Source organism: Geotrypetes seraphini, chromosome 3 (assembly GCF_902459505.1).
Source record: "Geotrypetes seraphini chromosome 3, aGeoSer1.1, whole genome shotgun sequence".
In the NCBI taxonomy this organism is placed as follows: Eukaryota; Metazoa; Chordata; class Amphibia; order Gymnophiona; family Dermophiidae; genus Geotrypetes; species Geotrypetes seraphini.
This window is the reverse complement of record NC_047086.1, coordinates 186,007,008-186,023,126: the sequence shown is the minus strand read 5'-3', so window position 1 is coordinate 186,023,126 and position 16,119 is coordinate 186,007,008. Positions and strand designations below refer to the sequence as shown.

Sequence of the window (16,119 nt, the reverse complement as noted above, 5' to 3'; positions counted from 1 at the left end):
TTCAGCGCCACGATTAAACCTCCTGCCTACCCTGGGATCACAGCAGAGCCCACGACCCTGCCTGCTGTTCTCGCCCCACCTGGAAGTTCCCGGACCATGACCGAAATACCTGCCAATTTTCAGATGGAATCTATAGAGCTGCAATCTGACGTTCAACTGAAAGAAAAATTTGATCACGTATCTTTAATGGACTTTTATAGGTCCTATCTTCCCAGAGAGAAAATATCCCTCGCTTCACAATCACACCTTATTCATGTCATCGCTTTTTCACAGCACCTACATTTGTGAACAACTATTTTCAAGATTGAAGCACACTAAAAGTAAAATTAGAACTAAGATATCTAATGAGCACCTTGAGCACTCACTGAAAACTGCAACTTCTTGCATTGAACCAGATATTGATATACTGGTTTATCAAACTCAGTGTCAAAAATCCCACTAGTTTTATGTTACCCTCTCTTCTATTACATAGACTAGGGTAATTTATTAAGATTTGAAGAGGGTGTGAGAGCTGAGTTTGGAGAGCCTTGGTGAACCTAACACCCAATAAAGCGCAAAAAACTCATTTATAATTTTAAATAAATCTCCTGCAGCTGATTGTGATTTGTGATGGGGCAGTTCTGCAGGTGAGGGGTAGATTTTTTTTACCGAGATTAACATAATTTTATAAATATTTGTAAATAACAGCAGCCTATGAGATGATATTCAGTAAAATGGAGCCATCATCGTGTTGACCCTCAGCATTTGAATGAATTTCTCATTGAAAAAACTCTACCCCTCACCTGTAGAACTGCCCCATCACAAATCACAATCAGCTGCAAGAGATTTATTTTTTATTCTAAATGACTTTTTTGCACTTTATTGGGTATTAGGTTCACCAAAGCTCTCCAAACTCAGCTCTCACACCCTCTTCAAATCTTAATAAATTATGAGTGAGCTAGGGAGGGCCACGGAAGTGACTGAATCTGATTTTTGGAACCCCTGCTACATGCAATTAATGTGTGACAAGTGAGGATCTACTCAACACAGCAGTATAATTAAAAACTTCCCAGTTCAAGGAAAGCCAAAAGCAGCAAGTAAATTTTCTGGCATTGGAGCTAAAATGGAAAGATGGAAAGAGACACGAAGATGGGTGGTTGATTTTCCACATTTTGGATGGCTGCAGACTGAGAAGGAAAGGTAATTTTTAATAACATGAAATTGCCAATTGGCTTGCACCTCAGATATGTATGTTATATCTGTTTTTAAAGGAGACATTACTTTAAAAAAAAAAAAAAAAAAGTAAAAAATATCAAAAACAATTTTAAATGGACACTGTGGAGAGGAACCCAAAAAAGCAGTAATACTTACCCTGACTGAGCGATTCTCCAAGTACCACTGACAGCTGCTTCAGCATCCCCACTCTGATGAGGCTCACCTCTGAAGAGGCTCACCGTAGCTGTTATAGAAGTGAATGGGAAAACCAGGCTTATGCTGTCAGCGGCGCACGTTGAGGTTTGCTCAGTCATGGTACGTATTACTGCTTTTTGGGGGTTCCTCTCCACAGTATCCCTTTAATGAAGGTTCATTATTAGATACTTACATCTTCTATATTAGTGTTTGCAAATTTATGACCTGCTTGACCTTGTTTTTGATCATCAGCTAGTGTTAGTGTTTGTGCGGCCCCAGACAAATTTTTTATCTTCCAATGTGGCCCAGGGAAGCCAAAAGGTTGGACACCCCTGCTTTAGAGGAAGGCTTTGAAGAAGCCTTGAACTTGGGCCTTTTGAGTGTGTTGAGAGAACTAAAACAGTGTTGTCCTCAGTCTTGAACAAAATTCATTCCACTTTGGAAGATCCATAGCGCTGCTCCTTTGTGCCTGGACTCAAAACTACTACACACTTAGGTACTGTACAGGCAACGTTGGCAGAAGATCTACTGGTGCACACCGAGTCAACAACCAGCATGTGAATAGTTATCTTTCTATATAAGTGGGAGTCTTTTCTCTGACCTGTAATGATTGCAAAGCATATGGAAATGATACTTTTGAGCTCACAGAAACCATCTGCAGTACTCGCAAATGTGTCAAAAGAAATTAGACATTTGAAATGTGTACTAAAGTATTAGATCTTTCTACCATACTGCAACATGTTTCCAAGTTTCCAAGTTTATTAGTTTTTAATATCCCGATCATAAAATGAATATTTGACCGGTTTACAATTATAAATAAAGAAAATTAAAAAAACAAAACAAAACATAATTTAATATAGAATAGAGAGAAATAAAAGAGAGTGTAAAAGAGTAGATAGAGTGAACAAGTATGACATTTACAGACAAACTAGAAAGTGAGGAAAGATGGGGAGGTGGGAAAAAGTTACATAATTAAAGAAGAAAAAAGGATATAGAGGGGAAAGGGGATGACACATAAGGGGTAGGGGCATAATAAAGAAGAAGGTGGACTGTTCTAAAGAAAAAAAAAAAAAAAAAAAAGATGATTTTAAGATTAGGGTTTGTCGTATGCATCTTGAAAAAGAAAAGTTTTGAGATTGATTTTAAATTTTGGTAGTTGTAATTCATCACGAAGATATTGAGGGAGAGAGTTCCATAAGGTGGGTGCTGTTATTGCGAAATTAGTTTTTCTAGTGTAATAGGATTCTTTTAAGGATGGTATATATAGAAGTTTTTGATCAGTAGATCTTAAAGAGCGAGGTGAACTTTGGGGTATTAATAATTTATCAAGAAATGTAGGTAAGTGAGAGTTTTTAATTTTGAAAGAGAGGAGAATAATTTTATAAGTTATACGGTGAGTGATAGGAAGCCAGTGAGCCTCTTTAAGGAGCGGAGTGACATGTTCGAATTTGCCTTTTTTATTTATTAATTTGATTGCTGTATGTTGTATGAGTTGTAAACGTCGAATTTCTTTTTGAGGTAGACCGTTAAGAAGAGAGTTACAATAGTCTAAATGTGAAATGACTAAGGAGTGGATTAGAATATTAATTGAGTCTGTATTTAAAATAGAACTGAGAGAGCGGATGATACGTAATTTGAAGAAGCAGGTTTTAACAACAGAACTTATGTGGTCATGATAAGAAAGCGTACTGTCAAAAATGACACCTAATAGTTTTATATGAGTTTTCATAAGTAATGGGATAGATTTAATGTAGATAGTTCCTGGTAGTGATTCAGAGGTTTTAATCGGGAGAAGAAGACCACAAGATTTTTCAATATTGAGTGAAAGTTTGTTAGAAAGGAGCCAATCACTTAGAATATCTAATTTGATATTTAGATCTATAATATCTGAAGGGTTTGATGTATTGATTGGATAGAGCAGCTGTATATCGTCAAAGAAAACAAAAAGGGGTAGCTCAACAAGAGATGCTCAGGAACTGTTGAATACAGAAAGGGCCATGTATACTCAAAACTTTATGTTTGGTTCTGAGCTCTGGAAAGCTGTTCTGTCATGCTGCCAAGGAGTGATATCTGCTTGGATGCCTGACTCAGTTCTGCTTGTTGACAGAAAAAATAATCAAGCAACTTTAATGGCATGACATTTTACATGTATTGCAAAAGTAATACATTATAGTGATTAAAATAAAGATTTATAAAAAGCAAGGTTACCTGTTGCAGATGTTCTCCAAGGACAGCAGGCCAAATCTTCTCACAGCTGGGTGGCATCATCCAGTACTGCCCAGAATGGAGTTAACTAGCTTTTAATAGGTAGAAACTTCTAGTAACACCATACCACACATATGCGGATGCCTTCCCACCAAACACGCAAGCAGAGGTCCCTCAGTTCTTTAACATAGCTTTTAAAATACAACTCCAAGGGAAAGTGGGAGGGTCTGTGAAGATTTGGCTACTGTCCTTGGAGAACACCTGCTATAGGTAAATAACTTTGCTTTCTCCGAAGACAAGCAGCTCTTCATTTCTCATAGCTGAGAATCTCTAGTTACCAGGCCCATCAAAAACAACAAGGCCTGTTTAACAATCAACCTGAGAGAATAAAACATACTGCTGTGGAGGTGCAGCTTGGAACAGAACAAAATATGGGTCTAGGTGAATGGAGATGGATTCTAAACACTGAACAAATTCTGCGGGACAATCTGACCAAACGATGTCATATTGGGAATTCTGCTCAAGACAGTAGTGAGATGTGACTGTGTGAACAAATGACCATGTTTCAGTCTTGAAAATCTCTTCTTCGGAGGCTCATCTCAAGTGGGCTACCAACATCGCCATAGCTCTGACATTGAGCCTTGACATCATTTCCAAGGGTCAGCTCAGCATGGGCATAAGAAAAGGAGATGCAATCTGCTAGCCAATTGGAGATTGGCTAGCAGTGCCCCCCCCCCCCTCGCCTGCTCCCTCCCTACTTGTCAATGCCGTGGTGACCCAGTGGCCCCCTGGCCAGGCCCAGTGAGTCCAGTGGCCTCCCTGGCCAGGTCCAGCTGAGTCCAGTGGCCTCCCTGGGTTAGGCCACATCCAGCCCCCCCTTCCCAAGTCACTTTGTTCTGGTGGTGTATTGGTTCTTTTATATCAGTGTCTTGCAAACTTTATGAACCGTGGCACACTAAACTGGTGGCTGAGGCTCGAGGGCACATGGAAGTGCATGGTCGTCGCTATAGGGGGGTGATCAAAAAGAAGAGGCACAGAGAGGAGGAGAGATGCCAGGGAGGAGGGAGAGATTCACTGCGAGAGGCACGTACTGTAGGCAGTCAACTAGCGCTGGCACTTCTCCCCGGCATCTTGCAGCACATCTGAAATCTCATGCGGCACACTAGTGTGCCATGTTTGCAATACACTGCTTTATATGGTAGATAGGCCCCACCCAGAATGCACCATGTGGGGCAGGACAATGCCATTTTCAAGGTGGTACTCGGAGAAGCAGAAGCCAAGAAACCATTGTGTGCTGGCTTACACACGAACACCAGGCCAAAATGATGGGGGGGGGGAGGGGGGAGAGGCAGGCCAGCCCTGACCTAGGCAGAAGGACCACTGAATGACCAGGGCATTGATTGGAAGGATGGAGCTTTAGGGTGTGGCCTCTCAACTACTAGGATATTTTTTGATGTTTGAGGGAAGGGAGGGCCATTCAGGCTGAGTGCTGCTAGACACCAGGATATGTTTGTGTGGGGGTGGTGGAAGAGGTACTGGGTTGGGTTGAGAGAAGGGATTTGCCATGGTGCTTTTTTTTTATGTCAAAGTTGATATGTCCCACATCCTGTCTGACGGCCTCTGTTCTGCCTCAGAGGAAGAAGGTCTTTTTAAAGAGAGCATCACCCTGGTGAAGTAGGAGGCAATCCTGTAGCCAGGACCTGCCCACCAGGGGATGCAATGTCCTCTCACACTGAGGATGTGTTTCCAGGGGCTTCTGCTCAGGAGGGAAGGATTAGGATGGCCGTTATAGTTGGAGATTCGTTCATTAGGCATGTAGATAGCTGGGTAGCTGAGGAACATGAGGATCACTTGGCCACTTGCCTGCCTGTTGTGAAGGACCTCACATATCACATAGATAAGATTTTAGATAGTGCTGTGGAGGAACCTGCTGTCTTGATGCATGTGGCTACCAGTGACATAGAGAAATGTGGTAGGGAGGTTCTGGAAGCCAAATTTAGATTCTTAGGTATAGATGTTAAAATCCAGAACCTCCAGGGTAGCATTTTCAGAAATGCTCCCTGTTCCACGCACATGACCCAAGAGACAGGCAGAGCTCTGGAGTCTCTAATCGTGGATGAGGCAATTCCACAAAGATGGACTCTACCTTAATCAGGGTTGCACCAGGCTGCTGGCATCAACATTTTAAATGGAAATAGGGCAACTTTTAAACTAGAAACTGGAGGAAGTCCGACAGTTTCTCAAAATAGCATGGTTCAGGACAGGGTATCTTTAAAAGATATCATCATAAAAGGGAAGACAGAGCATCCCAATAGTGAGATTGCAATACAGGCCAGAGTAGACCAGGTTTCCTTAAATACAGAGCAAGCTGATTTAAAAGATTGCAAATTATCCATGCCAACTGCTGAGCAAATTGTAAATAGATATGACAAACATTGTTTGAAATGTCTGTATGAAATGCCAGAAGCCTAAGAAACAAGATGGGAGAGTTGGAATTTATTGCACTAAATGAAAAGATAGATATAATAGGCATCCTGGTGGAAGGAAGATAACCAATGGTATACTGTCATACCTGGGTACAAGCTATATTGTAATGACAGAGTGGATCGAATCAGTGGAGGCATAGTGTTATATGTTAAGGAGGGCCTTGACCACATATTGCATGATCTGTTACTGGACTCCAACTCTATAGATGTGGGGGTGGGGGGGTAAGGATTGATTTGTGCACATGTAGGAGAATGTTCAAATTTTCTGAATGTTTGTTCTAGCACTATATGGAAAATTTAATAAAACACATTTAAACATAAGGAGGGCATTGAATCGAATGGACTGAAAATTCTACAGGAGCAGAAACACACCTTGGCATCCCTATGGGTACAAATTCCATGTTTAAGGAGGAAAATGATAGTGATAGGAATGTACTACCGTCCGCCTGATCAAAAAGAATGGACAAATGCTGAAATGTTATCAGAAATTAGGGAAACTAATAATAATGAATAATTTCAACTACCTTGATATTGACTGGGTAAATGTAACAGGACATGCTAGGGAGATGAAATCAAGGATTACTTTATGGAGCAGCTGGTTCAGGAACCGACAAGAGGAGCAGCAATTCTAGATCTAGTTCTTAGTGGAGCACATGAATTGGTACAGGAGATAATGGTGCTGGGGCCACTTGATAACTGTGATCACAACATGATCAGATTTAAAAAAAAAAAAATCTTTATTGATTTTCAAACTACAAATGCGCAATAAATGATTCACATATTTGTACATAATATTTGTAAGGTTTATTGCGCTTATTATATAACTGCACAAAGAAATTTTCCCCCACCCTCCCAGTTAATAAACAAATAAATCAAAACCTTCATGAAACTATTTAAAATTCCTATATCAATACCATTTGCATTTCCATTCAACCCCCCCCCCCCCCTCACCTAGAATGCTGTGTGCAGTTCTGGTCGCCATATCTCATAAAAGATATAGCAGAATTAGAAAAAGTGCAGAGAAGGGCGATGAAAATGATAAAAGTTCCCTATGAAGAAAGACTAAAGCGGCTAGGTCTCTTCAACTTGGAAAAGAGACAGATGAGGGAGGATATGTTAGAGGTCTATAAAATACTGAGTGGAGTGGAAAAGGTAGAGGTGAATCACTTGTTTACTCTTTCCAAAAATACTAGGACTAGGGGGCATGCGATGAAGCTACTAAGTAGTAGATTTAAAACAAACCGGAGAAAATATTTCTTCACGTAATGTGTAATTAAACTCTGGAATTCATTGCCAGAGAATGTGGTGATATCAGTTAGCTTAGCGGGGTTAAAAAAAAGGTTTGGCTAATTTCCTAAAAGAGAAGTCCATAGGCCATTATTGAGATGGCCTGGGGAAATCAACTGCTTATTCCTAGGATAAGTAGCATAAAATCTGTTTTACTACTTGGGATCTAGCTAGGTACTTTGGACTTGGGTTGGCCACTGTTGGAAACAGGATACTGGGTTTGATGGACCTTCGGTCTGTCCCAATATGGTAATTCTTATGTTTGTTTTTGCACAAATCAGCAGATTTGCTATAATTTTAATACTGCATGAATTTGCATGCTCATTACTATGAACATTGACAATTTTTCTGTGTTAGTTTTGTGGTAGAATTTCACTCTACTGCAAACCTTTGGACGTTGGCCCCATGTGGTCAGTGTTCACTCAAAGGCCCCAGTATTTTGCTCTAGTTTTCAATCTAACAGGAAACCAATACAGGAGGAGAGTGCAGGACCTGTGAACATTAGTTAACTGAAAGGCCCTATGCTGAGTGTCACAGTGGAGGTCCAGAAAGAGGGGGAATGTCCCTGTTTGTGATTGTAGCCATTGATGAAGTGAACACATTTGGGGTCTCTACCCACAGTTTAAGAACCACTGGTCTAAAATATCCAAAGAAAGGATGGGTGGGACCCTAGACAGCTTCTCTGAAGGCCAAAAAGAGGTTTGATAGAGAGCAGACAAAGTAGAAACCTTTTTTTAAGCTTGGTAATTTTTAAAGTTGAATCTCTTATGTCATTTACTTGCACTCACCAGAATTTGTAGTTCAAAGAGACCTTTAATATCTGGAATGTGCCATTGAAGGAGAATCTCCACACATGCTCTAATTAAGTTAAGAAATTATATTGATGCAATTAAAGTGAAACATTTGCAAGGGATTGCCTTTTGTTTCCCAAGACAGTATTGTGTCATTATTGAGAGGTTTGAAACAAAATCTGATCTTGTACTTGTTTTCACTTGCCTGTTGTCTGTTTTATTTCAGAGATTTACAAATGAGGACCACCTGGCAGTCCATAAACACAAGCATGAGATGACACTGAAATTCGGCCCTGCCAGAACAGATTCCGTAATCATTGCTGGTAGGTACCACAGATTCCCACTAGCAAGAAGTCACTGGTTAACACTTATACTTTGAGAAGAAATCTTGCCACTAGAATTGCTGCAGTAGCTCACTAGCTATTGAAAAATGCATTTAATAAGGAGCAGGATTATCAGATGCTGACATGTTTCTGCTTCATTTTTTTCCAAGTATTGGGTTTTGTGGCGCTTTTTTTTGTTGTTGTTCACACCCTTTCTTTAGTCTGAAGGATTTAGAGACAAAAGCTTTCTTTCACCTTTCTTCACATGCTTTTTAATGGTGATGAACAAAAGAAGTCGAATGACACACCACCGCTCCTAGTTGGTTGTTTACTCGGGTTTTTAAAGGGTCACGGTTCATAAATTACATCTTTTAGATACCACATACAATCTGTTCTGTAGAAGCAGGAACTCGGTATTTGAAGGATCTGGGCTTTTAGCAAACTAAGATAATATTTCAGCTTATATTAGAACCCAGCCCAGTACTTTGTTCCTCATTGTTCTTCCTTCTAATTTTCCATCAGAGTGAATTTTTCTTTTTTATCTTCATTTACATATCATACCACAGTTGTACATGCTGATATATACTCCATTGGTTTCTGCATGACTAGTAGCTGCTTAACACACGTACAGATTACAACTATACAGCTGCCAGGATCAGTCTGTTTTGTACTAGTGAGTGATTATGTGGCATCCAGTGATCACTGGGTGGTGTGGTTCAATATAAGACATGAAAATTGAAGGTTCTAGACTTCAAAAAAGTTAAGAGACCTTTTTATTAAAGGGTTAAGCCCTAAAGTGCATTTAGCACACCAAAAAAGGCTTGCCTCAAAACGCATTAAAACATTTTTGTAGTAATTTGCCTGTTTAGTGTGTGTTAATCATACATTTATAGGGTTTTTTTTTGTTAGTTTATTGAGAGAAGGTGTGCCATGGGCAGAGAATGGGCATGGTATCTTTATCCATCTAGCATGTTCTTTAGCGAACACTAACTGGTAATTTAGACTTAATGCAGAAGCACTTAGAACCGGATTCTGTATAGGACACCTGATCTCAGAAGCTGCCTAAGCAGCTTTTGAGAATCGCACATGGGTGGACAGACGCCTAATCTCACCTAACCACCTCGATTCTCTAACTGGTGTCCATGTCACAGGCGCTGGTTAGGGAATCACATTGCCGCTGAGCTGATCGCAGCAAGGAAATCTCCCTGCCGTGATCAGCTCAACGGCTGCAGCAGGGAACCCATACCCCTCGCTAAGTCAACTGGCAGGAGGGATGTCCACTCTCTCCTTCCAGAACCCCAGAAGCTCCCCCTCCCCGAATGTCCAGAGCAGGAGGAGTGCCAAATTAATTCTGCCGCTACTACAATACATCCCCTGTGGAAGGTGGTGCAGCATCAAACTTAGCCTTTCCCCTGCTGAAGCAGGTGACTAAACGCTCAGCTAGCCTGGTGGGTCAGCCGCCTTTACTTTTGGGGCCTGGCAGCAGACCCTACTAAGAAATGCACATTTAAGTCACCCAAGGGTGGTTCTAAGCCCCAGGAGCTGGACATTTTTTCAGACTTTATGAAATTTTTGTGGCATGAGTTTAAGAATGGATGTCCCAATCCACCTGCGGTGTGTCTCAGTGGCATTGCTCCTTTGGATATGTCCTTGACTCAGCCTGTTGCTGTTTTTGCTCTGCCTGACCATGATCTGTGGGATCTTGATGCAGATGACTCATTTGCAGAACCCTTATTTGCAGGTGCAGCACTTCCCAGGGTGAGAGATCAGGGACTGTAGATCCCTCTGGGATTTTAGAACCTGGAGATGATCTCACGGTCCTGTGCTTATTTAAGTCTGCGACTTTGCTGGACCTTATTTCTGAATCTTTGCAGGAGTTGAATTTGATCACTCAATCGGCTCCATCCACTTCTTCCTCCTGGCTTTGTGGTGCACGTTCACAGTCTGCTATCTTTCCCTGGCACCCTGATATGAGCGATCTGATCTCGGAGCAGTATGACTCTCTGGCAGGTGCTCTTAAAATTGCCACAGCCATGTCACGATTGTATCCTCCCACATAGGAGTGTCAGCAGCTTTTGGGTCAGCTCAGGGTGGATTCTTTGGATGCACAGGTGATTAAACGCACCTCTCTACCCAGTGAAGGTGGTGTGGAGCTAAAGGATGTGGTCCTCGGGAAACTCTTTGATGCAGCTGCTTTGGGATTCAAAGCTGCTTCAATGACGTCCTTTGTCGCATGTGCCTTTCTCTCGACTGCATGCTGGACAGTGAATCTGTGGTTCCTCCTCCTCCTCATCTTTTGGCTGGGACAGATTATATTGCTGACGAATTATATGACCTTATGTGAGTTTTAGTAAAGGTGTTAGCTTACTCCATCTCTGCATGTAGGGTGCTCTGGATCAGACACTGAGCTAGTGATTCCACTTTCAAGGCTACTTTGGCTAGACTTCCCTTTAAAGGGCAGGTATTGTTTGGCAAAGGTCTGAATGACCTCATGGATTCTGTGATGGACAGTCATCCTATGACTCTTCCTGATAGCAGACCCATGTCCTCTAGAGGTGCTAGTCACTCTAATTTTTGTGGCTCATGGAGAAACTGACCCTATGCAAGTGCCGCGTTGCAGAGATTTTCACAGGGCTCTTGATGATGGTATGCTGGCTACAGGCATTCCCAGTATTCCACCTCCTGTTCTGTGCCCTCTGCCAAAAAGACACAGTGATGCTAGGCTCTCAGCATTTCTTCCCGCCTGGATTCGCTGTACATCTGACAGTGGGTCTTGAGCATTATTCGGTTGAGCTACAAACTGGAATTTTCTCAGCCTCTCAGATTGGTTTGTGGACTCTCCTACAGGTAGCCTGGACAAAATGCTCAAGGTTCACACCACCGTTGAACGCTTGCTGGATATTCAAGCTATAGAGCTGATGTCACCTGAACACTCAGACTCAGGCAAATCCTCTAAATATTTTATTGTACTGAAGATTGGAGGCCTATTCTGGATCTTCAGCATGTGAATGTGATTCTCAAGGTTCAAGTTTATTAGGATTTTATATACCGCCTATCAAGGTTATCTAAGCGGTTTTTATAATCAGGTACTCAAGCATCTTCCCTCTCTGTCCCGGTGGGCTCACAATCTATCTAACGTACCTGGAGCTACGGAGGATTAAGTGACTTGCCCAGGGTCACAAGGAGCAGCGCAGGGTTTGAACCCACAACCCCAGGGTGCTGAGGCTGTAGATCCAACCACTGCGCTACACACTCCTCCACGCTTTCGCATGGAGACTGTTCATTAGGTCATTGCAGCAGTGGCCCCAAGAGAGTTTCTTGCCTCTCTGGATCTCATGGAGGCATTTTTGCTCATTTTTTCTGGCCCACCTCAAATTTTTGTGGTTTCATGTTTTGAAGCAGCATTACTGACTCTCAGCTCTGCATTTTGGGCCGGTGACAGCAGCCCGGACCATCACCAAGATTTGGGGTGCTGTCGCCCCGGTTGTGACGACTTACCTGCAGAAAATGGGACGCCAGGTTCACCCTTTCTCAGACAACTGGCTGATCAGAGCTCCCTCGTCCAAGGGAAGGTGCATGGTAGAGCGGGTGCTCCAGGCGCAGGAGGACCTGGGCTGGGTTGTTAACTTCAGAAAGAGTATTCTAACGCAGTCGCTGAAATATCTGGGAGTCCTCTTCGACACGGCTGCGGTCCACGTCTATCTACCAGCAGCCCACAGGCAGAAACTGTGCTCAGATTTTTTCCCTTATAGAGCAGCAAGCTCCTTCGGCATGGGACTATCTTCAAGTTCTGGAATCCATGGTTGCCAAGTTGAATGTGGTTCCTTAGATGAGGGCACATGTGTCCTCTACAGCATACTTTGCTCTCTTGTTGGGCTCCACACAGAGATGTCTTACAGGCCTGTCATGTACTCTGGAAGCTCGAGCAAGCATGGACTGGTGGCTTCTCCCACAGTTGCTCCGCAAGGGCATACCGCTGCAAATTGCCTCCTGGATCAGGGCTGGGGAGCACACGGCAATCATCTTGTTCAGGGGTGTTTGGGACACCTTCTAAGCGGAAATGGTCAATCAGCCGGTTGGAGCTCCGAGCTAACTCTGATGTGATTCCAGAAGACTTTGGAGGGCAAAGCAATCAGGGTCTTTTCTGACACTGCGATGGCAGTCGCCTATGTCAATTGCCAAGGAGGGACCAAAAGTACTCCTCTGGCTCTGGAAGCCCACCTTCTTTTTCTTTGGGCAGAACGTCACCTCTAAGCGCTGATCTCAGCGCATGTATCGGGAGTCACCAATGTTCAGGCAGAGTTCCTCAGCAGACAGACTCTGGATCGAGGCGAATAGACTCTGTCTGCAGTGGCGATTTGAGCCATAGTGTGGCACTGGGGTATGCCGCACTTTGACCTAATAGCCACAGCAAGAAACAAAATCCAAGCCCGGAAGTGAGGGGCTCAATGCCCTGGTCCAGCTGTGGACTCAGAAGATTCTCCTGTATGTCTTTCCTCCTTGGCCAATGATATGCCAGGTCCACTTGGCAGATCGTGGTCCATCTGGGCCACGTCATTCTGGTGGCTCCAGATTGGTCTCATAGACCATGGTATGCAGATCTGATGCGTTTATGCAGAGATCACAGCATTTGGCTGAGCACTCATCTGGGCCTACTCACGCAGGGTCCTGTCTGCATGGAGGATCCGGGTCACTTAGCTTTTACGGCATGGCCCTTGAGCACACAGCCTTAGAGCACAAAGGACATTCTCCTATGGTTATTGATACGCTTCATAACATAAGAACATAAGAAATGCCTGCACCGGATCAGACCTGGGGTCCATCCAATCCGGTGGTCCGCACACGTGGAGGCTCAGCCAGGCGTACCTGGGCGAATACCTTAATCATTTGTATCCCTCAATGTGTCTCGCAAGAAGATGTGCGTCCAATTTTACCTTAAATCCTAAAATGGTGGTTTCCTCCACCACATCATCTGGGAGAGTGTTCCAGGCATTCACCACCCGCTGTGCGAAGCAGAACTTTCTGACATTGATCATGGCCGTGACCCCTCTCAGCTTCATAAATCTAAGAAGTTGTCCAAAGTTTCTGCTTATGCTATGGCGTGGAAAGCTTTCCAACATTGGTACGTCCAGGCCCAGGTGGACCCTTGTTCAGCTCTGACCTTGCTGATTCTCACCTTTCTTCAGGCTGGCATCTCTTTGAGTTCCGGTGGCCAGGCTCTCTTTTTTTAGATCTCAGGATCGTCGATCTTTGTTGGCGTCTCATCCTGATGTTGCTAGATTTCTGAAGGTGGCTTTTCTTTTCAGACCGCCAGTTAAGCAACCTTTCCCTTCCTGGGACCTTGATCTGGTGCTGTCTAGCCTTACCATGTAAGCCCATATTACAAAAAACTACACTGGCTACCCATGGAAGCAAGGGTTATTTTTAAGTTTGCTTGCCTGTGCTTCAAAACCATAGCATGTTCATCCCCAATCTATCTATCTCATCGTTTTGAATTTCCAGGCACAACTTGAACACGTAGTGCCTACTTGCTCGCTTTCCCATCCTTGAAGGGCTGTATCTACAAGAGATTCTTCAATAGAACATTATCATTCCAAGCAGGCAAATGGAATAAATGTTTAACCAACTTTATCTCAAAACGCTCTCTCTTACCAAACTTTTAGGAAGTCAATCAAAACTTATCTCTTTAACAAATTTCTCTGACTCCATTTCTGCCATGATGTAGTTCTAAAACACTTCCAGGAAAAATTTGATTAATCTTACCAGGCTAATATAATTTTGAAAGTTTTTTGTAATATCGCTGTCTGTATAGTCTTTTCTTCTGTGAACTGTTTGTGGTATATAAAAAATTCAGATTACAATACAAAGTATGGCATAGTATGTTACATTACAATGTCAACATAATGCGTGATACAACATTTTAATAGTCAGCATAGGGTGTGAGCAAAGGAGGAGTATATAGATAGAATAACAGATTAGAAAATAAGAGACTAATTTGAAGAAAGTTGCACATGAGGTCAGACTGGTGCTTGAGAAAATGATCTCATCTAGAGTAGGAGTGGATAAACATGTCTTACTATAGTATGTTGTGCAGCCAAGATGTCACTCCTTGTGTAAGTGACTTGCAATTTAGTTACTTCTTCGATTAAAGGCCTGGGTGAGAACCAAACTTTCATCTGCTTCCTGAAGCAGAGATAGTCTTGTATTAAGTGAAGCCTTTCAGAGAGTGTGATCCAGAGTGTGGGGGCTACTGAGAAGGCTCACTGGCAGGTATCACATCATTTGGTGTCTTTCGAAGAGAGTGTGGTTAGGGCTTCTCCTTGGGAGGACCTTTAGTGAGCGGGAGATCATGTTCTTCAAGTCCATGATTAGCAAGATGTTTTTATGATTGACAAGATGTTTTGTATGTAGTTTTAATTGTTTATTGATATTAAAGTGGCGTTTGAAGACCAGGCTCACTGCTTTCTTCTATTGGATTTGTTGATATTTGTGCAGAGGTGACTGTCTCCATTATGGTTACCTTCAAGTACTCTGGGCCATTTCCTTTGAGGGCCTTGAAGATCAGACATAGAGTTTTAAATGTATTTTTGTATTGTACTGGTAGCTAGTAAAGCTTTTGCAAAAATGGTGTGATATGGTCATGTCACTTACAGCCTTCTATTAGTCTTGCTGCAGCATTCTGAATCAAGTAGACCTGATGCAGACCCTTTGTAGAGTGCATTACAATAATCCAATCTTGATATTATCATGGCATGCACAACTGAGATGAGATTTGCTTTCCCAATGTAAATGATGGAAGCAGCTCTTAAAGGTTGCTTGGATTTGGGGAATCAGAGAAGTGTGGAATCTAGCTGTATTCCAAAATTCTTGACTTTGTGATTTGAGGGGGAGTTTGTATTTCCCAAAAGAGATTTTGATGTCAGGTTTGTGCCCACTTGTTTTTAGCCCATTATTGAATCGATGTTAGACAAATAGTTTATTCAGGACTGTGGATAAATCAAGTTTAATGGTATGTCATTCATATAGACATATAGCTGAGTGTCCATTGACCGAATCAGTTTGTCTAATGGCTGGAGGTAGATATTGAACAGAGTAGGTGACAGTTTTAATCCTTATGGTACCCCGCATGTCAGTGCCTATGGTGATGATGAGGTGCTGCCAAAAAGTATGGACTGCTGTCTGCCTGCTAGATAGGATCTGAACCACACAAGTACTGTTTCACCGATACATGTCTCTACCAGTCGCTAGCATAAAACTTCTCTGCAAGAATACAGAAGCTAGTTGAACGATACAACAAATATGTTGTCTTGCATGGTGACTATGTGGAAAAGTGATATGTTCAGTTGCTCACAGTTACTTCTATTAAAGCTGTTAAATGTATTTTGCCTTTGCTTTTTGACTTACCCTCATAAATAGGCATCAGTGAAAAGGAATGTTTTGGGTTCTGATTTGAAGCAATCTAGGGAAGTTTGTAATCTTAGATATATTGCTTGTCGGATGATGAACTGTGACGCGGTATGAAGGCGGCTGCGAAAAGGGCGAACAGAATGCTAGGAATGATTAAGAAGGGGATCACGAACAGATCAGAGAAGGTTATCATGCCGCTGTACCGGGCCATGGTACGCCCCCACCTGGAAT

General features: G+C 42.6%; 1 protein-coding gene across 3 annotated transcripts in view; it reads left to right on the top strand.

Moving 5' to 3' along the window:
* Positions 1–16,119, top strand: part of LOC117357509 (cyclic AMP-dependent transcription factor ATF-7) — a 302,271-nt gene that overhangs the window by 161,108 nt on the left and 125,044 nt on the right. For all 3 annotated transcript variants that reach the window (XM_033938227.1, XM_033938225.1, XM_033938226.1), the window contains exon 3: positions 8,385–8,481. In XM_033938227.1, the coding sequence (XP_033794118.1) occupies positions 8,385–8,481 (97 nt within the window). The remainder of the gene's footprint in view (positions 1–8,384; positions 8,482–16,119) is intronic.